This window comes from Helianthus annuus, chromosome 4 (assembly GCF_002127325.2).
Source record: "Helianthus annuus cultivar XRQ/B chromosome 4, HanXRQr2.0-SUNRISE, whole genome shotgun sequence".
NCBI lineage: Eukaryota > Viridiplantae > Streptophyta > Magnoliopsida > Asterales > Asteraceae > Helianthus > Helianthus annuus.
The window spans coordinates 146642028-146666194 of record NC_035436.2 but is presented as its reverse complement, the minus strand read 5'-3'; the positions used below and the strand labels follow the sequence as shown (position 1 = coordinate 146666194).

Here is a 24167-nt window from a genome sequence, read left to right as displayed (position 1 = left end):
TTCATTTTATTAATTATATGCATAAACACAAAATGTGAAAATAAATAAAATAACATTCCTATTATAAGATCTACCATTATAATAAAATGGCAAAATCTAAAAAGGACAAGACCTAGCCATGTGTCACCTTAAGACAGGGCCAAGAAGGTAGTTCCATAATTAGATTCAGATCCATATTAACATCTCACTTTAGGATTGTTCTGCGTTAAATATTAAAAAGAATCTTAAAGGTAAAACCTAGTCTATATGTCGTTGCACACATGGCCAAGATGGTAAAACCTATTTAAAAGATTCAATTCCTTGTTAACATCTGAAAACATGTTAACATTCTTGGAAAACTGTGATTCGATAAAATCACCTAAGTCATTTTTAATTTGGATTATTCCAACTCCCTCATTATTTATATAATTATCCCTTAAGGATGAAATGCCTACGTGCTATAATTAACGTCCTTTGGAACTAAAAGACAGGAGTGGCCTACAACCCCCTGTCAAGAAAAGGTAATAAACTTTGATTCAAACCTTCATACCTCGATTCTGTAAAATCCTGGTTATAAATTAAATCTATCTGTGTGACTAGGCTTTTGTGCTATTATTATATTGTAAATAAGGATTGTAATAAAGATCTTGAATATATAAATACTTAACAAATTAACCAGGATGGTTATTAAAACCATGGTTAAGAAATTACAAAATACTGTAAAAGCTTCTAAATAAACCTTGTCAATTATTTTCTTTTATGTAGCAATTAAAGCTACATGACTAGGTCAGAAGAGGTAAACAGTCATTCAGTGGAAAACCATGAAAATACTAAGATACATGTGACCGGTGCGGAACTGCAAGCATTAATGGATAATGCTCTTACAAAAGCTATGGAGCGGCAGTTTAATGAATCCAGCAGGACTCGAAGCAGGACCCTGTCCGCACCACACTCTAAACTTAGAACTCAATCTGAGGCACACAGTAAGCCACCCTCTACACAACATGGGCCCAAGAAAGAGGATGCTCAACATTCCTCAAACCAGCACAGTGTTCCATCCAAGAGGATAGTATTTAATAATGAACCACGTGTCAAGTCCTGTACTTATAAATACTTTGTTTCTTGCAAACCCCGGGATTTCACTGGGGAGAAAGGGGTAGTGGATTGCATGACATGGTTGGACGAGATGGACACTGTGGTAGATATCAGTGGTTGCGCTGATAAGGATGTTGTAAAGTTTGTATCTCAATCATTCAAGAGGGACTCACTAGCTTGGTGGAGGTTGTTGATCCAAGCTACCGGAAAAATCCCATTGTACAATCTGTCACGGGATCAGTTTGTGGCATTGATTAAGGAGAACTACTACCCTCAGCATGAGGTTGAAAAGATTGAGTCTGATTTCTTATCGTTGGTTATGAAAAACCTAGATTGTCAAGCCTACCTTACAAGCTTCAACACAATGTCAAGGTTGGTTCCTTACCTTATGACACCAGAACCCAAGCGGATAGCTCGGTTCATTGGGGGTTTAGCCGCAGAAATCAAGGCGAGTGTGAAGGCCTCAAGACCAGCTACATTTCGGTCTGCAGCTGATATATCATTGTCCCTTACTCTAGACGCGGTCAGGCAGAGATCGCTGAGAAACACCGATGCTGAAAAGAGGAAGCGTGAGGATGATAACTCACGGCGTTCGGATAAGAAACATAAGGGAAACAATGACCACAAAAAGGGTTCTGGGTCTAAGAAGGAGGGTCAGCAGACGGGTGATAAGCCCAAGTGTAAAATCTGCAAGAAGCACCATTTCGGGAAGTGCAGATATGAGTCGAAATCCCAGTCACAGCCGAGAGCATGTGGGACTTGTAAATCTTCTAAGCACAAGACTCTAGACTAAAAGAAGATAAAGGACGCAACATGCTACAATTGCAATGAGAAAGGGCACATCAAGTCCAATTGCCCAAAGTTTGCGAAGAAGGCTGAGGAAGCGAAGAAGACCAATGCTAGGGTCTTCCAGATGAACGCACAGGAGGCTATCCAGAACGACAATGTGATAACAGGTACCTTCCTAATTAATGATGTATATGCAAGGGTGTTATTTGATTCTGGAGCAGATAAATCTTTTGTTGATGATAAGTTTTGTAAGTTGTTAAACCTACCTGTTAGAACCCTAAGCGTAAAGTGTGAGGTTGAATTAGCCGATAGAACCATAGAAACAGCCTCGACTATGTTAGATGGATGTGTCATATCCATTAGGAACCACTCCTTTCCGTTGTCCTTACTTCCTTTGAAGTTAGCCGGTTTTGACATAGTTATAGGCATGGATTGGTTATCTCATAACCAAGCCCAGATATTGTGCAATAAGAAGCAAGTGGTGGTCAAGACTCCGTCTGGTGAGCCACTTACCATTCAGGGAGATACCCAATATGGACTGCCTGAGCAAGTGGCTATGCTCAAGGCATCTAGATGCTTGAAGAAGGGTTGTGTCATTTATATGGCACAGGTAACTATCGACGAGCAGAAGCCCAAGATTGAAGATATTCCCATCATTTCTGAATACCCAGAAGTTTTCCCTGAAAAACTACCTGGTTTACCACCAGATAGGCAAGTAGAATTCAGAATTCACATCATCCCTGGAGCAGCACCTATTGCGAAAGCGTCTTATAGGTTGGCACCAACAGAAATGAAGGAGTTGAGGACACAACTAGATGATTTGTTAGCTAAAGGTTTTATTAGACCTAGTTCGTCTCCTTGGGGAGCGCCAATTTTGTTTGTCAAAAAGAAGGATGGATCGATGCGTCTATGCATCGATTACCGTGAGCTTAACAAGGTCACTATCAAGAATAGGTATCCTTTGCCTAGGATCGACGATCTGTTCGATCAATTACAAGGGGCAAGCTACTTTTCTAAGATCGATTTGAGGTCAGGCTATCATCAACTGAAGGTTAAAGATGAAGATGTACACAAGACTGCATTTAGGACTCGCTATGGTCATTACGAGTTCCTAGTGATGCCTTTTGGGCTCACTAATGCACCTGCCGCATTCATGGATCTCATGAATCGCGTTTGCAAGCGCTATCTAGACAAATTTGTCATCGTCTTCATCGATGACATTCTCATTTACTCGAAGAGTCAAGCTGACCATGAAAAGCATCTCCGTTGCATTCTGAAGCTGCTTCAACAGGAAAAGCTCTATGCCCAGTTTTCAAAGTGCGAATTCTGGCTTCGTGAAGTCCAATTCCTTGGACATGTTGTTAGTGAGCGTGGTATCCAAATAGATCCCGCTAAGATTGAAGCCATTATGAACTGGCATGAGCTGAAGACGCCTATGGAGATTCGCAGCTTCCTAGGACTGGTAGGATACTACAGGCGATTTATTGAAAACTTCTCAAGAATTGCAGCACCCCTGACTTTACTCACCCACAAGAATAGCAAGTTTGACTGGGGGTCTAAGCAGCAAGAATCTTTCGATATTCTGAAACAGAAGTTGAGCAATGCTCCAGTATTGATGTTGCCTGATGGAATTGATGAATTTGTGGTATATTGTGATGCATCACACACGGGGATGGGATGTGTGTTTATTCACAAGGGCAAAGTTATTGCCTATGCTTCGTGTTAGTTAAAGGTACACGAGAAGAATTACACCACCCATGACTTGGAGTTGGGTGCCGTTGTATTTGCACTAAAACTATGGAGGCATTATTTATATGGAACCAAGTGCGTGATCGATTCTGATCACAAGAGCCTTCAACATTTGTTCAGTCAGAAGGACTTGAACATGAGGCAGCGACGTTGGATGGAAACTCTGAATGATTATGACTGTGACATAAGATACCATCCAGGCAAGGCAAATGTGGTTGCCGATGCCTTAAGTAGAAAGGAAAGGTTGAAGCCCATAAGAATCAATGCCAAGAGCATTGAATTAAAGAATAATTTGAATGAAAGGTTGTTAGCTGCACAAAAGGAAGCTGTATTAGAAGCTAACTATCCTGATGAAAAGCTGGGAGTAACTGAAGAGCAGTTATCCTATGGCAAGGACAGAATCCTGAGGTTAAATGGACGAATATGGGTTCCAGTTTATGGAGGACTTCGGGATGTTATCCTCCAGGAAGCCCATAGTTCTAAGTACTCCGTTCATCCTGGAGCTGATAAGATGTACCAGGATCTGAAGGCAAATTATTGGTGGATAGGCTTGAAGAAGTCTATAGCTACCTATGTAGCCAAATGTTTGACATGCGCACAAGTCAAAGCTGAACATCAAAAGCCGTCAGGTTTGCTACAACAGCCTGAACTTCCCACCTAGAAGTGGGAAATGGTGACAATGGATTTCATCACCAAATTGCCATAGACAAAGAAAGGAAATGATACTAGTTAGGTGATAGTAGATAGACTGACTAAGTCAGCACATTTCCTACCCATCAAGGAGACTCATAGCTCCAACATATTAGCCCAGTTGTACGTGGATAAGATTGTATCTCTTCATGGCGTACCAGTGTCTATTATCTCTGACAGGGATACTAGATAAACATCTCATTTTTAGAAAAGTTTCCAACAGTCTTTGGGCAAACACTTGAATTTTAGTACGGCTTACCATCCTCAGACGGACGAACAGAGTAAGCGTACAATCCAAACTTTGGAAGACATGCTTCGTGCATGTGTGATTGACTTAGGTGGTAGTTGGGATAACCACCTGCCATTGATCGAGTTCTCCTATAACAATAGCTACCATACAAGCATTCAGGCAGCACCCATTTGAGGCATTATATGGTAGGAAGTGCAGAACGCCTATTTGTTGGGCAGAAGTAGGAGAAGCTTAGTTATCAGGACCGGATATAGTCCTTGAAACGACGGACAAGATTGTCCAGATTCATGATCGCCTAAAAGCTACCAGGGATAGGCAGAAAAGTTATGCTGATAAAAGGCGAAAACCTCTAAAGTTTGAGGTTGGCGATAAAGTTTTGCTTAAAGTATCACCCTGGAAGGGAGTGATGCAATTTGGTAAGAAAGGTAAGTTAAGCCCAAGGTATATAGGACCATTCGAGATCATCGAGTGTGTAGGAACAGTGGCTTATAAGTTAAACTTGCCTGAAGAGCTCAGTGGTATTCACAATGTATTCCACATCTGCAATTTATAGAAATGTCTAGCTGATGAGTCGCTAGTCATGCCACATACGGATGTTCACATAGATGAGAGCTTGAAGTTTGTGGAAAAACCTTTGTCGATCGAGGATTGACAGGTTAAAAAGCTTCGAAGGAAGCATGTGCCAATTGTAAAGGTTAAATGGGATGCCCGTAGAGGTCTCGAGTATACGTGGGAGGTAGAGTCCACAATGAAAGAAAAGTACCCTCATTTGTTTCAGTAAATCTCGAGGTCGATATTTCTTTTAAGGGGGTGAGGATGTAACACCTCGTAAAATCATACCCAATAAGATAAAGACAAGTGTCATGTGAGGTAAACATGTTATGAATGCGGATCAAGTTAAAAGATGTATAGTCGGATTAAAAGTGTCAACATGTTAATTTAAATACCTTTGAGTGTCCTTCTTATTAATCCTAAACCTTAATGTGTTTTATAAACATCTGATAAATATTCAAATCCGGATAATTTCAAATAATAATAATAATAATCCAAGTTACAAATGATGGGATTCTAGGTGCATTTATGACAAGATTCATTTTTAAAAGCCAACTTAGATATGTCCAAAAACCTCATGTGCATGGCAACACATGCAAGGACATGCAAAGCCTGTCTATATGGTCCCCCTACTGCAAAGAAGACATGAGATTCGGAGATGGAAAGATTGCATGGTCAAAACTTGAAAGTTTACAAGTTTTTGTCTTCTAATGAAGGCTTACAGACCGCAAAGGTGAACCCTTACGGTCCGTAAGATGGCGGAGCTGGGCGATAAATTTTGAAGAGCGGATACGGACCGCAAGGCCAAAGGCTTACGGTCCGTAAGACCTGTAACTGGGCGATTTTTGGACAGATGCCTGTTATAACAAGTTACACCGCCATAGAAGGGTGGTATTCGAATTAAGGGGCTTTGCAACTGGTTTTTGGCAGTATAGGGACACCTGGGAACATCTTACAACATCTATAGACTTAGTTGGGGTGATCTTGTTGCATCAAAGTTCCTATATAAAGAGACCTCTTGTTGCAACATTTCTTTGCTCATTTGCATCAGGAACCTCAGAGAAACCAAGCTAGAGAGAAGAGTTTGTAATTTTTGAATGAGTAAGGAGAAATGAGGGGCATGGCATCTATTTATAGTGCAAGGGAGGGTCTTGTGTTGCTACCAGATGTCCAGGGGAGTTAGGAGAGCTTAACAAGTGTCCATATACGTGTCCCAAAACAGCTAACAGCCCTTGGTACCGATTCTGAATTGTGTTGGATGTTTGTGTGGCAGCTAAGCAAATTTTCTGCCCAGTACCAGTCCTTACGAACCGTAAGGAAAGAACCCATACGGTCCGTATACGATCTGTCAGCGAGAAGAATTTCAAAAGTTTACACAAATGGCTCCTTGACTTGAATAATCTCTACTATTGTCTTGTAACTTATCAAAAAACAACTTTAGTCAATGATGGCCATATATAGAAGTGTAAATAAATATTCTATGGCTCCCGGTTCGTATTTAGACTACTCGAAGGTATTAGTTTCACTTGGTGACACAATTAGTCCCTCCGCATACATCTTTTCATCGATTGACATCTTTAGCCCTTCAAAGTAAACTTACTACCTGTCTAGGGTTTATGACACGTGTCTTCACATTATTGGGTATGATTTTGTGAGGTGTTAGAGTTTCGTGTAGGCCTCGATCTCAGATCCCACCATCTTCAAGTTGTAGTACTCATTTTCCAACTTCTGAATTTCGTCATGAGGACAGTACTCCTCACGTATCTACTCTTTGAAATCATCCCAAGTAGTTGCGTTCGCCATCTCAATGGCCAACATTTGGACTTGGGAATTCCACCAAGTCAAGGAACCATCCTCCAGTGTGCCCGTAGCATACTTCACCCTGTCCCCAGCGGGACAGTTACACATAGCAAAAACTGACTCGGCTTTCTCGAACCAACGAAGTAGTCCCGCTGCTCCTTCGGTTCCACTAAATGTCTGTGGCTTACAATCCATGAATGTTTTAAACGTGCAAGCAGGCGGATTGTTCTGGTTCTGATTCGCAGGCTGACCTAAAGACGAAAGAAAATACAATGCACAAATGAGAGTTGAGTGTACGATACAGGAATAAGAGCGTTTGGTAGATATCAAACCAGCCTGCTGAGCGGTTAAGGCTTCAGCCACACGAGTATTGATTAAATCAGTCAGTTCTGCCTGGGACATAACAATGTTGCCACGTCCATCGCCGCAGCCATCACCACGTCCACCATTGCGTCTGCCACGTCCGCTCATGATTCTATATAAGAAGAGTGGAAAAGGTTAAGGTTTGTGATCGAGTAGAAGTCAACCATCGCTATGACTTCTATGGATTACAAAATTCTCTCATTATGTCGGGTAATGGAGCAGGACACCCTTCCACACTTGTTAAGCCTTACTGGGACTCACATGCACCCCACATTATCATTATGTATGCACCCATAACGATAATGCAGTTTGCATGTTTATCTCAGCTCCTCTTAACTCGCGCAAAAAGGTTCCCCAGATTCGAGTGACAAAACGAACGATATCACAAAGTTTAGGATTACGAAAGTCTAGAGGTACTATCAAAGCATCGTAACATAATCAAACAACACATGTAATCACATCGTAGTGCCAAGTATGCAACCGTATGAAATATCATCAGTAAGTGTACACTAGGTATGTAATGCATAAAGTAAACGGAAGATGAACCTTGCAATCTGGAGCTGAGTGTCATGGTCGTTTTCAGTACTGTTCGGTTATAGTCTAGTTTTTTAAAAACTTTTTAAAACCTAGTTCACTATAACCAGTGGCTCTGATACCGAACTGTTACACCCCTAAAATACCACATGCTGAAACCCCCGCGAGGCGTGTGACGTACCAGGATCTAGCGACCGATCACATTGAACTAATAGTAAAGTAATAAGTAAAATTCCCATTTAATGAAAGTAGTGCAACAAAACATTTAATTTAAAACATGTTTATGTTTAGCGGAAGCATAGTTTCATTGTTCAAGCTTTTCAAAAACCATAATATTCAAACAAGCAAATGTTCAATGTTTCTCCAAGCATCACGACCCATGACCACTCCAGCATCCCAGACTGCAAGTCCCATGACACGTATCTAACGAGCTGCAAGCATGCAAATAAGTGTATCAACATAAAGCTGGCGAGTTCACAGTTTTTGTAAAACCGTTTAGTTGCCAAGTGTTTAGTTTAAAAGCATGTTGATAATAACTCGAGTACCACAAGATGGCGTCAGTTTGTTTGCCCTTCCCCAATGCCTATCAACATTGGTTGAGTGGTTAAGGTCAGGAGTTCACGCCCGTCCACCCTGGTACGGTGTGAGGGTGCCAAACCTAATAGCGCTATAAACTAATAACCCCGTTGCCTCCCCGGCAACTAGTTCGATAGTAGATGGGACTTAGGGTGATAGATTTGAGTGTATTGTCCAACATTGAATTTAAACCCAATAAAACCAGTATTCCTCCCAGGAATATTTACCAGTTGTCCCTCCCTGGGACGCATGCTTGAAAAAGAGTAGTGAACTCACCTTAGATTTGCTCGGTAAATTAAGTTTCATGTTCCAAGTTGGTCAACCAAACCCTAATGTGTTACCATTTAACAATCAGTTTTGCATATACAATTGAATCACACATTCATACGCGTATTCTAGCAATCACAATCAAACACACATGTCTCAAGTTTCATGTATAGTTCACATAGGCAAACAGCATTCCAGTCGCACACTCTATTGTGCGACCCAATAACATACAGCCCACTCAACAGTGTGTGCAGCCCATTAACACAAGCCCACTCAGTGAGTGTGTCGTCCACACCCAAGTGTGTGACCCACTAAATTGCAAATTGGACCTCAGTCGAGACCACAAGGTCTCGACTCGCAACCTCCAAGATCTTGAGTCGCAACTGAAGGTCTCGAGTGATAACTTCACTATTCGAAACCCCATGGTTTCGAGTCATGTCCCGAGTCGGAACCACATTGGTCTCGACTTGCAACCAGTTGGTCTAGAGTCTTCTTGTTTTGTGAAGTCTGCTTTCGAGTTAGAACCATGACATTGCGACTCGCTACCTCTGTCAAAACCCCATACAATGTAACTTATCAATTCCCTTATTAACCACCATCCCGTACAATCAGCAAACACTTTGTCATATTCCAAATCAGATCAAATAGCATCATTTATCCATGTTCATACAACCCTAATTGCCGTCATTCATCACAGTTAACAAAATCATAACCGTATTATCCATTTACATAAGCACAATCATACACTAATCATGTAATCACCAAACCAAATATTCATATCATCAATACTATTATAACAATCATCTATCCAGCCGAAAACAGTGAACGTCCAGATGCAAAGAATCATTGACGTATACACAACATGTAACCTTAATTCATTGATCTATGCTAACATATTACCTGACCAATCTAATCATTTGTCAATCATATGAAAATCACCGAATAATCTATTCATCGTGTATTGCTATTAATATTTACACAGTCATTCCAATATCAATGCATGATTTCTAGCAAGACCCTAAATCACAGTCAATCTCATACATCACATATCGATCATCAACCAAGGTGAACAATGATAAAGTACTAACCGGAATGCAAAACAAAACAAGAGTGCTTGAGCACAAGAGAGAGACGCTCGAACAAGAGAGGGCTTCGAAGGGATCAAAGCTGCCGTCGGTTTCGAGTGGGAGAGGAGAGGTAGTTAGGGTTTGATATGTTTTCCAAAAATCACAAACACATACCACCTAGTTCTACATGTATGCATAACCAATAAGGGATTGGGCTCATGCAGTTTGGGCTTGATAAAAAGTGTGGGCCAAGACAAGAGTTTAAAGAGTATGTGCGGCTAAGGTAGCCCGATCAACATGTGCGGCCGTCCTAACTAGCTTAACACTTAGTATTACACAACTTCAACATTCAATCATAACCAATTACGTGTACGTTTAACAAGTTTATCATAACAAGGAACGTGAAAAGGAATAATACGAAGTTAGGATCACGAGGTTAAACGACACTAACCTCGAAAGTACGAGTTGTCACAGTAAATACGAAAAAATAAAAAAAAAACAAAATTTGTGACCGTATAAAGTGGTCGCAGATACAAGAAAAATTGAAAAAGCAGAAGTTACTCATCATTGTTCAGGGTAAAAAACTGCCAACAATCATAAGTTCTTAAAACTAACAGTCGCCATATTTTAGAAAATTCAATCCGAACACAACAAATCTGTTAATCGTTCATTGTCCTCATCTACGACTTCTCGGATTTAATCAAATCAGATATGCGACTCCGACGATCATCGTTCATCATCCTCATCTTTCATTGATCTAATTCCAACGACTCAACTGCTCAATATTAGCAATTCGCCGCTCATCATTCATCAAAACAGATCTGCGACTCATGGCTCACTCACAGTAGATCTCGTATGTTTCTCTCTTCATTTCCTTTAACAATCCGACTCAGTGTTAGCAATGTTGATCAGTTTTGTATAAACATAATGGAAAACATGTGAAAATACCTGTAACAGCAGACAGACCAGCAAAGAATCCAGTCAGAGACGCAGGAGCCATTGAATTCGACATAATTGTCAGCTTGATATGGTTCCTCCTTAGGGTGTAAGATGATGATGGTGAAACTAAATTCAAGGGAAGGAATTCGAATGAAGAGAGAGGTGTAGAGGGGTGATTTCTTAATGTTATGATTAGTGTCTAACCCTTAACCTCTCTAATTATCGCCTTATACACACCCAAGAGGAAACCTAATTAGTTAATAAGGGTAATATGGTCCATCAACAATTACCAATTAATTATATAATAGAGTTAAATGCCCAGATAGTCCTTGTAGTTTGAACTTTTTTCACGTTTAGCCCCCAACTTTCTAAAATTACAGCTATAGTCCCAAACTTTTCAATTTTCGTTCTCGGATAGTCCCTGTGCCTAACATTAGTTAGTTTTCTCAGTTAGAAGGGTGTGAAATTACAAAAATACCCTTTCCTTAAAATATATGCCAGTGGGTCCCATCCCCACCTCCCATTCTTCTTCAATTCATCACCACCAACAAGCTTACAACAATGACCTCCCACCTTCACCTGCAAGCCCCAAACTGTCAACTCCGTCGACCTACTACCCTCCGGTGGAGATGCCGGTGGTGGAGGTGGATATGGAGGTGAAGGCGGCAATGTAAGAAGTGGGGGTGATGGCGGCGACATAAACTATATCAAATCAAGAATAAGCATCAATTTATATGAGAGCTAACATCTGGGTTTATTATTGTTATTATGATTATGTGGGATTGATTGATGGATCTGGATGATGATGATGGTTGATATCGTCGGAGAAACAGAGTTGGGTGGTTGAAGGAAGGGGACAGCGAGGACGAATATATGATAATGATTTTTTTGTTTTTCTGTTCAACATCATGATCTAGATTTATTTAGGCGCTTTTTTATTCCACTTATTATTATTTGTAAAGTGGAAACAATAAATAATCTATAAAAAACAATAATTACACCTATCCAAATTTCAGGAAGAGTTCAATTCGATTTTGCAGGTGAAGAACTAGATTTGTTTTGCAGGTGGTGAGGGTGGGGGATTAGTTTAGTTTGATGAGTAATGATTTATGTGAAGATCTAGATTTGATTTGCAGGTGGGTGATAGATGTCGAGAAGAAGAAGAAGAAGATGATAGGGGGTAGGGTGAGGGTGGCGTAGGTTGTGGGGCCCACTTGAAATTTGACTTATTAATTAGATTTTTATTATTTTTATTTACTAAATGCCCGTATAGTCCCTGTGGTTTGCTCTTTTTAAGGAAATGGTATTTTTGTCATTTCACACCATCTTAACTGAGAAAACTAACTGATGTTAGGCACAGGACTATCCGGGAATGAAAATTGAAAAGTCGAGGACTACAGCTGTAATTTTAGAAAGTTAGTGACTAAAGGTGAAAAAAGGGTAAACTACAGGCAGTATCCGGGCATTTGACTCTATATAATAGGTATAATATATTTTGATCTATATAATATAAATGATTATAATGGCTCCACAATTAAATATAACACAATAATTATATTACTAATACTCTTAAAAGACAAAGTCGGTGGAAACCCCACCGGCTTTGCCTCCCCCTCCCCCATACTTTCATGATGTTGCAATTTTAGCCCCTTCACTTTGGTACCTTCAAAGTTTCATAAAATGACAAATTTAGTCCCTAAACTACTACTCTATTTTACAAATAATTTGCTTTTGACACCCCAAATTTGTGGTAGTTTCATTTTCAGCCCCAACTTTGTTATAGTTCCCTTCTTACCCCAAAACTTTATCAAATTTTATCTTTACCCTTTGTTAGCCCATAAGTTTAGGAAATGCAATTTTTAACCACTTAACTTTTTATAAACTTTGTAAATGCCACTTTGACCCCTCGAGAGTTTTTGGCTTGACGATATAAATTCGAGTTAGTCAGGTCGCGTATAATACATTATGATTGTACGATATAAATTCGATTTATATTACGTTTTGATCCAATCGCAATGCAACTTGCGTTTTCATATGGTTAACACATCGGATAATGCTTGGACTAGTACGTTCGATATTTGTGAATGAAACACGCCGCAATGCCCACGGATCTTATTACTAGTTTAATCTTACAAGCAATCCGACTAATTCCAGTTGGAAAGCATGTGTTAAATCCAACGACTGATTCTGAATACGTGATTGAAGAAACCTCTTGCCAATCTGATTTTGTAGAGATTTGCCGCTCGAAGAAATCCTCTCACCGATCTGATGTCGGCGACTCCAATTAGGCCAGTTTCTCTCTTCATTTCCTTTAATAATTAGGTTTAATGTATAGATGAAGAATCCGAATACGTGATTGAAGTTGATTCTATTATTAATTCTGCAATTTTAGAACAAATTTAGTTTGGAATCATGTTGTTATGAACATTGCTGCATTTTGATATTATGAATTTTGGATTAATTAGTTTAATTTTGGTTTTTATTGCGAGTTTTTTGTCAGATAAGGGTTTCAGACCTTCGATTTAGGTTATGAGAGATGGAGAAGGGAATGTTTTTGTTTTTCTTTGTGATTTGTGCTTGTTGTTTGTGATTATACTCTAGTTACACAATCAATCTGGCATTGAATCCTTCAACATTAGAATTGTTTTGTGTTTTGATTCATTGAATACATTCTATACATGGTACTGGATGTTGAATATCTCAGATAAAACACCAGCATGAAGACAAAACTAGTAATGGTTAAGTTAACAACTTTGGTTAGATTAAAATAGCATGTTTAATGCAATTCTTAAGTGTTAATATTTGAAAAAATATCTTATAGGGGAAGATGTAAGATACCTGTTTGTTAATTGCTTAATGTAAATGGCTAATTGATTAATTAATGTCAGATGTGTAACTATACTACTGTTGTAGAAAGTTTCAATCTGGTTTGCCTTCAGATGATGATAGGCCTGAAGTACAACACAAGGTGGATAGGTGGTTCACATCACCAATATCTCTATTTCTAGTTCCAGTATTTTCTATTCAACACCACAACAAAAGGCCAGACTTTATCAGTCATGAGAGCATAAAGAAGATGCTTCTGATAAACGTGATTAGATGGCTTTTGCAGATGATGGATCTAAGCCCCTTCTTACTAAATATAAAACATATGACACCCAGGCTTCCAAACCAGTGACTCCTAGTCAGTCTATTAGGTTAAGGATCTATTGTCAAAATCAAATTGGTATTGCTGTTCTTTTTGCTATAGTGTTTATTTTGATTGGCCTTTTCAGTTCTTGCTTTATGTAGATGATCTATATGGGATGAAATGAACCAACGCATATGGAATCTCCCATCAGTGACACTATGTCAAGATTCAAGAAACATTTATCATTAATAAATTCATACACACAACAATGATTACAAAAGTCCTTATGGATTGAGAGTGCTTTATAATTTCTATACAGAATAAGGAGGCTTTATTGTGCTTCAACAAAAATACATAATATTATGTAACAAACTTATGTCAAATTGTTGACTTTTACTCTTCAGTGCTAGTTAACATACGTGTGCCGATGTCTTGTTTCTTCTAAGAGCTTCCAAGTTAATTTGGTGCATCCTTCTTAAAAATGTAGTTGCTAAATGAACATGCAACTATGGCCAAGAAGAGTGTAAATACAAGTGAATACGCAATCAAGTCAAGCCCATGAAAGGAGAACAACACCAACACAAACGAGAGAGGTGCAAGAATGCTCGAGAAATAAAAAAGACTTTGTAAGATATTGTAATAGATAAGGGACAAACTTTTCATTTTCAAGCTTTCAAAACGAGCTCTCCAACAAAACAAAGCCACTGACATCGGTACTGATATGATATACGCCACAACGGCCATGTAGGCAAAAACCCCGTGAGTTTCGAAAACAGAACGCTCTTTGTTTTGAAACTTAAGTTCTACAAGATTTATCATTGATGGAAACATGTAGACAAGTGTCGCCGCATAAATGAGATATAACATTCCCGGGTAATTATGAACCCTACATAAAGTTAATAACAAAATAAAAATAGAGAATATTAGTTCACGTTAACCATTACACATAAAAAGCCGGTTCACAGGCACATCTTATAAGAACACAAAGTATAAAGTGACCAAGTGAGGTAAGGTAGACACATAGTCATAGGATGTAGAGCTAAGAATATGAAACACTTATCCAGTATGTTTTAGAATTTGACCAAATATATGGAAAAGAAGTTGCAAAAGTTTAGAAATCAATATTCGGGAAAAAGTCTAAATTATGGGAAATTTGCAAAAATTAGCCAGTTAGTTTTACAACAATTGGTCGGTCTACTTGTTTTGTATTGTACTAGTTTTTAACCAGGGTGCTGCTGCGCCCTTTTTTACGTAGGTTTTTTTTTTTTTGCATTTTTCATAATCGAATTTGTTCATTGTTGTATTGCGACGATACATACACTCAATCCAACAACTTAGTTTACGAAATCATTACGCGGAGGAAAAAGACCCTAAAAGAATATAAAAGAAACCGAAGAAAAAAAATAATTTTGTTAAAGTTTGACAGATTAAAAAATATCAAAGGGAAAACCGGGAAAATAAACTTTATAGGGTTTTAATTTACCAAAAAAATAAAAAGAAAAATACTCCAAACGAGATTCGAAGCCAGGTTTGGAGGTTTATAAGCATAACTATTCTACACCCCACCACTTTCATTGTTAGTGTTAAACTTTTGTTTGCAAATGTAAGTTTGGTAACACATAAAGTAAAAAAGAAAAAAAAAAAAATTCAATCCAAACAGGATTCAAACCCGGGTTTAGAGGTTTGAATACCAAACTGTTCTCCACCCCACCACAATGACCAAATTCGTTGTTTGTGTTTAACTTGGTTTGCAAATGTATACATTGTAATGCAAAAAGCCAAAAAGCCAAAAAGAATTAGTCTTAGTGAATGTCATATGGCATCTACCGATTGGGATTGGGATGCCCGTCTCCACCAATTGCCAGCCAACACGCAAACGGTTGACACTATTCCATGCGACGAGATTTGTATAAATAGCATAACATAATTGTATAAATAGTATAGTAGATTGCGAAAAGTAATTTTTTTTTTTCATATATAAATCTTTAAAGATCTGTTATCATTTTATTTGTTCAAATTATGTTAGAACACTACAAAATAAATTTAAACAAATACTTTAAAATCTACAAGCTATAAATTATGTTAGAACACTACAAAATAAATTTCTTTCAACGACGGACGTATCCATCAACGGTCCTTAGAGGGTGGGAATTCGTTGTTGATCCTTTGTTGGAAAAGAATTTAACAGCGATCTATCGACGAAAGACATCTATAGGCGGAGCCTGAACGAAAAATAAGTATGGGCCGGACTCTAAAAATCCAAATTTGTAGGGGCCGGACTTTTAAAGATCCAATATTCTACTATACAAAATAAATTGGTAATTTTCGTTAAAATTAACTATACCAACGAAAAATAGTAAGGGTCAGGGAACCAACTAAAGAGATTCCGTGACGGCTCTCCTCAAGATTTCAAGGACGAACCACCGACCTAATTTTTCACCAGGTATATATCTGCAGATATTTATCGATACTCTTCCGACTACACCTATAAATTCTCGGCGGGAATATTAATAGAAGTCTTATTTCTAATATTATCGATGGATTAATGAGGGTTATTCCATTAGAAAAGAGTACCCGCTGACAATAACCAAAGTTGAACTTACCCTCATCGCCCGGCCCCCTCGGTTATTAGTCAGTGATGGTATATTTTATCTTCTGTTTTTCATTAAATTTTGTTTTTACTGGGAGTCACCACGGATTCGTTGGTTTCATGTAACAATAATATGTAGAAAGGGGAAGGATCCACTAAAAGTAGATTTTAACTAAGTAGACTAAAAAGGATTGTGATAATGCCATGTGGCACTCCATATAAGTAGGAAGGAATGACATTTTGGTTCTTATAAATAGGAGTGTGAAAATGACATGTGACACCCTTTTTGTTTTCTAAAAAATACAACAAAAAAGTCCAGTACAAAGAATCCAATACAAAAAAAATATAACACAAAAAATGCAGTACAAAAAAATATAGCACAAAAAATCTAGTACAAAAAAATATAGCACGAAAATATTTAGTACAAAAAAATATAGTACAAAAAATCCAGCACAAAAAATTGAGAAAAAAAGTTAAGAAAAAAAAATTCAGCACAAAAAAATTTAGCACAAAAATATAGTACAAAAATTCAGCTCAAAAATGATATACAACACATTTTTGTGGGTTTTTTAGTCGTCATATTTTATATAGCAATATGGTACTCAAGTTAAAGATAAAAACGCTCGATTTTATAGTGAATTTTTTATGAAAAAATAATGTCGTATAAAAAAGTTATGAACTTTTAAAAAAATGAGGGTGGAATATGTTTTTGTCTTGCATGTGGAGAGATAAAGTCAATAAATAAGATTTTCTCAAGATACCGTTACACTTCTCTTTTTGCTACATTTTCATCTTAACCATTGAAAATAATATCGCTACTTATATTTACTAAAAAGGATTCTCTTTGTTAAATTGAGATATGATGCAACAGGACATCTTCAAAGCTTAAAAAAATAAATAATCCAATACAAAAAAATATAACACAAAAAATCAGTACATCTTTTGTATTGGATTATTTATTTTTTGTGTTATATTTTTTTGTATTGGATTATTTATTTTTTTAAGCTTTGAAGATGTCCTGTTGCATCATATCTCAATTTAACAAAGAGAATCCTTTTTAGTAAATATAAGTAGCGATATTATTTTCAATGGTTAAGATGAAAATGTAGCAAAAAGAGAAGTGTAACGGTATCTTAAGAAAATCTTATTTATTGACTTTATCTCTCACATGCAAGACAAAAACATATTCCACCCTCATTTTTTTAAAAGTTCATAACTTTTTTATACGACATTATTTTTTCATAAAAAATTCACTATAAAATCAAGCGTTTTTATCTTTAACTTGAGTACCATATTGCTATATAAAATATGACGACTAAAAAACCCACAAAAATGTGTTGTATATCATTTTTGAGCTGAATTTTTGTACTATATTTTTGTGCTAAATTTTTTTGTGCTGATTTTTTTTTTCTTAATTTTTTTCTCAATTTTTTGTGCTGGATTTTTTGTATTATATTTTTTTGTACTAAATATTTTCGTGCTATATTTTTTTGTACTAGATTTTTTTGTGCTATATTTTTTTGTACTGCATTTTTTGTGTTATATTTTTTTTGTATTGGATTCTTTGTACTGGACTTTTTTGTTGTATTTTTTAGAAAACAAAAAGGGTGTCACATGTCATTTTCACACTCCTATTTATAAGAACCAAAATGTCATTCCTTCCTACTTATATGGAGTGCCACATGGCATCATCACAATCCTTTTTAGTCTACTTAGTTAAAATCTACTTTTAGTGGATCCTTCCCCTTTCTACATATTATTGTTACATGAAACCAACGAATCCGTGGTGACTCCCAGTAAAAACAAAATTTAATGAAAAACAGAAGATAAAATATACCATCACTGACTAATAACCGAGGGGGCCGGGCGATGAGGGTAAGTTCAACTTTGGTTATTGTCAGCGGGTACTCTTTTCTAATGGAATAACCCTCATTAATCCATCGATAATATTAGAAATAAGACTTCTATTAATATTCCCGCCGAGAATTTATAGGTGTAGTCGGAAGAGTATCGATAAATATCTGCAGATATATACCTGGTGAAAAATTAGGTCGGTGGTTCGTCCTTGAAATCTTGAGGAGAGCCGTCACGGAATCTCTTTAGTTGGTTCCCTGACCCTTACTATTTTTCGTTGGTATAGTTAATTTTAACGAAAATTACCAATTTATTTTGTATAGTAGAATATTGGATCTTTAAAAGTCCGGCCCCTACAAATTTGGATTTTTAGAGTCCGGCCCATACTTATTTTTCGTTCAGGCTCCGCCTATAGATGTCTTTCGTCGATAGATCACTGTTAAATTCTTTTCCAACAAAGTATCAACAACGAATTCCCACCCTCTAAGGACCGTTGATGGATACGTCCGTCGTTGAAAGAAATTTATTTTGTAGAATATTGGATCTTTAAAAGTCCGGCCCCTACACATTTAAATTTTGGCTTCCTTCGATTTGTAAGTTATTTTTTTTTCTCATTTAACCATTTATATAGAAAAAGTTTACATGTTTTGTTGTTTAAATTTGTAAGTTTTTTTTCTTATTTAACCATTTACATAGATCATTTAAAGGGCTTAGATTTATGAACCAAACACGTTAAAGCCCAATTATTTCGAAGCCCAACTAATTTTGACAATCAAATTCAGAAGCCCAGCTGTTTTAGTGTGTAATGAATTAATGACTTGGCCCAAATCAATAAACAAACATAATGGATTAATGAATAGGGCCCACATTTTTTATCTTCTGTGATTTTCGGAGACGACCCTGCAGGTCTCCATTTTAATCGTGAGTTAGTTTTCATTCTAATTCTAAGTTTAATAAAAAGAAAAAGACGTCGGTTGTAGTTCCCAACAAAATTGGTGTGTTGCTTGATTGATCCAATTGTTCCCAACATCTTTTACCTGGGATCATATAATTGGAGAAGTTTTAATGTATTTTGTTCATAGTTTTGGTTAGTTTGGTGTTGGGCTTGTCTTCAGCCCTGGTGGTTCTCTATTGGTGTTGTAATTTTGATGTCTAGCAGATTGCTAGGCTTCTCTTTTAATGAATACTTTTTTGTTGGTCGTTCAAAAAAACAGATATATGTAAAAATAGGTGAGATCTGGATTAAAAAATACATCACTGATGAGGGCGTCGTTTAGCACAAAAACTAACAATAGCGGTTTCATAGAAAAACAGACATGTTTCTCAATGGATCGAATCTTGTATAAAACACAAGCGGAAGTTTAAACCTCTGAAAAGCTATTGTAAAAAAACATTAAGGAAACCTGAACTTACTGTGCAGAGTGTGGATTAGGGTTGGGAAATGGTGGCATGGTTTCATCAGGTTTAATGCTAATGGTAATCTCCATATTTGAATTCTTCGTCTCCGTCTCCATATCCATCTCCATATTCATAGTTGGGTTTTGAGTGTTCGGAACAACAGACCTACAGAAAGAAAAAATAAAGGACGACATTGAGCATGAATAGCAGATATGCGAGGTTCATAATTAGATAGATACCACCCACTTCAAATATCATCAATGTGTTTTGACACATTAACCGTGAAATCCACAGTTAAGCGTGTTAATACTATAAACAATAATATTAGTGGTACAAGAGACCGGATATTAAAAAATAACGTAAGTTTACCATGCAGTGCATGGATTAGGGGTGGCAGATTCAAGTTCATGTGTGGTTGTTACGATGTTTAAATCTTCCATGTTTTTTGGCTGTGAACTCTTGTGGGTTTAATGGCATCTCTCCGGCTCTTTATAGAAGAGGGTGTTATTCACACCAAGATAATAACACATACTTTTTAATTCATTTTTCTATATTTTTTGTTTGAAAATAAACTAGATTCAACGATTATTGTTATATTAATGAGAACGAGTGTGAGTGCATATTATTAAGGTTTTGGTTTCATGTACATGTGTCTACGAGTGTACATATATTAAAATATTTAATAAACTCAAAAAGCATGAAAGTAATTTATGCATGAATCGAACCGTTAAAAAGAATAAAAAAAACTTGCTAGAACATTACTGTGCATTGGTGTAAAGAATGTGTGGCAGTGACCGACTTAGAATTTATTTTTAGCAAGCAATCAAGGGGCTTAATCGAACTTTTAAGTATATATTTATTTCCAACAGTTGAATTAGGGAGCATAGATTTAAGACCTTCGATTTCTAGGTTTAACAATCAGAATCAAACACTTTTTCGATTTCAGAAGCAATATAGAACGACCGGAAGTAGGTTAATTCGGCCAAACCCTATTTAGATTCAATTCGCATATTCCATTTGCTCCTACCATTCAATCATCGAATCCCTAAAAAATCAAGCAAGACGTGATGATCGGTTAAATTGAAGATGAAGAGAGGCAGAGTGTCTTGTATATGTGTGTGGGAAGCACAAACGATTCATAGGAGTAAGCATTCAATCCACAGACGATTCACCAAGAAGCTTCTTAATGACTTTCATTTACATTTCCATGCATGAAATCCCTAAAATGCCTCTAAAGTATCTTAATCTTTTTTGAAAATATGCAAGTTTATCCTCTCTAACATAGCTTGGCTCTCTTATACATGTTGCTTCAAAATAAGGTAGTATAGATGTATATATTTAATAAACACAAAAAGCGTGAAAGTAACTTATGCATGAATCGAACCGTTAAAAAGAATAAAAAACCTGCTAGAACTTTACTGTGCATTGGTGTAAATAAACTCAAAAAGCATGAAAGTAACTTATGCATGAATCAAACCGTCAAAAAAGAATAAAAAAAACCTGCTAGAACTTTACTGTGCATTGGTGTAAAGAATGTGTGACAGTGGCCGACTTAGAATTTATTTTTAGCAAGTAATCAAGAGACTTAATCGAACTTTTAGGTATATATTTATTTCCAGCCAATTCATCCAGAATGTCTTATATTCATGCTAGTCTATTGTAATGTATACCTGACAAAGCAAGTTTGTATCATAGGTGAATTACATTATGTATAGCATATATGCGAATACGTCTCTTATAACCGAACTAAAATCTCATAAAAAACTAATTTAAATCTTCCATGTCACAAAAGTTGAAAATTGATTTATTTTCCTGATATTTTCTCATATAAATCCTTTATGATTTTTGTTGTGCGCCTCACGGTATTTTAGTTTCTATCTATCGATCTTATCTTTATGATGTTAAGAAAATAATATTTTATTAAAATTTATGAGACATTTGAGTTTTTATATTGCAAGTTGCAATTACTTATACTATCAAGCATGTGGACGTCTTATGAAAGTCTTAATCTTATGCTATCAAGCATGTGGACGCCTTATGAAAGTTTCTTAATCGGTCAAAAAATATTTTTTCTTATTAACATATTCACGTAACTCCTTACGCATACATAGTGCTTTATGAGAAACGGTAAACTTAAATAATAAATGATTTAAAGCATTCACATCTGATTCTTTATATATTTGTGAGTGAGCTTTGTATCTATACATTTTAAGATAACTAAAAATTTTAATTTTTTTTTGCTTTATTTAATAATAAATAAGGTACAACTTAAATGAGAGTAAATTAATCCTTAAACATTAGTTACACTTTAATCTCATCATCTTAATTACACTTTAACCCCTCATATTTAACATTTTATCATTTTATAAAAAAACTAACCACCCCACAATGATCATAACTTTTTTATACATTAATATTTTTCTAAAAAAATACATCATATAAACGAGTATTTTGTAATTCTCTTTAATTTGAATATAGTATTGCTATAGTTTTTTAGTTAAAAAAAATTGATATATTACGTGATGGACAGTGTTGAAAGATAAGCAATAACTGAATCGTTAACCGAACCGAAAAAAAAGACGAAACCGAATCAAAATCAAGAAACAACTGAATTAACTGAAACCGATTAACCGAAACCCGAATTAACCAAACCGGTTGTAGATTTTTGTACCATTGTTTAACCAAAATTGACTGAACCGAACCAAACCATTTATATTTTCATACATTACTAGCTTTTATATCTTTAGATCATGTATTTCATATTTATACCTTAATTTTAGGTACTTATACTTTTATTTAATGTATTATTGTACATCCATTTAATGTATTTATAACTCAATTTCATGTATTTCTAACCAACAGTTTTAGTCTAAGTTTAGTTTTGGCTATTAAACGAATCAAACAAAAAATCGTCAATTTAACCGAATAAAACAAACCGATTAACTAGAAATCAATGGGTTAATAAAATAGACTAGTCGATAACTTCGGTTTCAGTTGAGGATTATGACCGAACCAACCAAATAATGCACACCCTGACAGTGTTTGTGCTTCCCGCCATATCACGCGGCACCATTCTAGTTTTATAAAGAGTGGTTGTGAGTAGATGAGAGATAAAATATTACTGTTCATCTGTATATTTTAGGAGACGCTGTTCACCTCTATTAATGTTTTAATATTTTTTGAAAATTGTTGTAAGTGGACGAGAGAGAAAATGTACTAATAAGGCTATATAAAAGAATTAATAGGAAAAAAAGTATTATAGCCTGGTTTTTTGGGGCTATGGGGTTAACCTGAGAAGGCTCTATAGCTTTTTAACACTACACATTCGTCTACTAGGGACAAATAAGACGAGTTTTTCATAAGAACTATAATTAACAATGTTGCAAAAGCAATAAGATGATTCTGAACCTAACTGATTATCTTTCCATCACTATTTTCTAAACTTAAGTATTTAAGTTGTCTATTGTTTTTTTTAGTTATTAAAGTTTACCTAGCTTAAATATTACGAAAAAGGTAGATTAATAGATCTACCTAAACTATACTATATATTGATATGTACGCTTGCCTAGAACATGTGTCGTTATTATTAGTGTTTTTTATCCTTAAAACTCGGTTGTAACGCCTCGCTTTTCGCAGCTTTCTGTTTTTAGAAAGTTCATCTTCTAATTCTATTTTCGGAAACCCGTTTCCTTTTTAATCGTATTTCGTTTCAAGCTATTGTAAATCCGAGACTTGATCGTAATAAAAGGAATCTTTTATATGAAATATACATCGTTTATACATTATTTATACATTGATACATATGTTTGTTTGACACATGATTCGTAATTCGCATAAACATAAGCTTAACTCGCAAACAATGATCGTGTATTTGTAATCCCTAAATCTTCATACATTCAAACACTTGGTTATTCGGTTATAAGATTAAGTTGTATGTTTTTTTTCACTTGATCATACCAAACTATAAACCATACATACTTGTTACATTTCATGTGTTATACACACCTATGTTATCACACTTTTTGCTAAATTAAAACATGTCATTTATGCATTTTGGACCTTGTTACAAGTTACATACATACTAGACACCATGTAACACTTTATTAAACATCAAATATATACCTTCTAATGTCAAAAAAAATAAAATAAAACAAAAATTATAGGGCTGTTAACAGCCTTGCATCAGCCCACTTAAATTCTTTGTTTTGAGTTATTCAGCCCACTAAACACTTACAAAGCACAACCCAATGAAACCCTAATCTATCCCCTATATAACCCAAGCCTCCTCCAAGCATTTTTCACTTTCTAAACACTCTCCATTCACTCTCAAACACTCCAAACCGTAGCTGACTTCTGAAGTTCGAGCAGATTGATAATACTTCACTAAAGTGAGCATAACTCACCCAATTCTTATCCGATTTACTTGATTCTTTTTGCTACTTCTTTGCATTGGCCTTAGCTACGTTTCCATGGGTTTTCCCTGGAAAATCAGTGCATGGAACGCCACCAAAAGGGCTCCAAAGTTGACCGATTTTTCTGTTCATG

The 24167-nt window shown here is 36.2% G+C and overlaps 1 protein-coding gene across 2 annotated transcripts; it reads right to left on the bottom strand.

The window, feature by feature from the left end:
- Positions 1-14073: 14073 nt before the first annotated feature.
- LOC110903139 lies at positions 14074-20904 on the bottom strand. Of its 2 annotated transcripts, none has more exons than XM_022149295.2 (3): positions 20519-20904; positions 19638-19787; positions 14074-14666 (listed from the first exon to the last, which is right to left on the bottom strand). In XM_022149295.2, the coding sequence occupies exons 2-3, from the start codon at positions 19754-19756 to the stop codon at positions 14237-14239; spliced, it is 549 nt and encodes a 182-aa protein (XP_022004987.1). In that variant the 5' UTR covers positions 19757-19787; positions 20519-20904; the 3' UTR covers positions 14074-14236. The 2 variants fall into 2 exon arrangements, with proteins under 2 accessions (XP_022004987.1, XP_022004986.1); XM_022149294.2 differs by having other exon boundaries at positions 20650-20904.
- Between the last annotated feature and the right edge of the window lie 3263 nt (positions 20905-24167).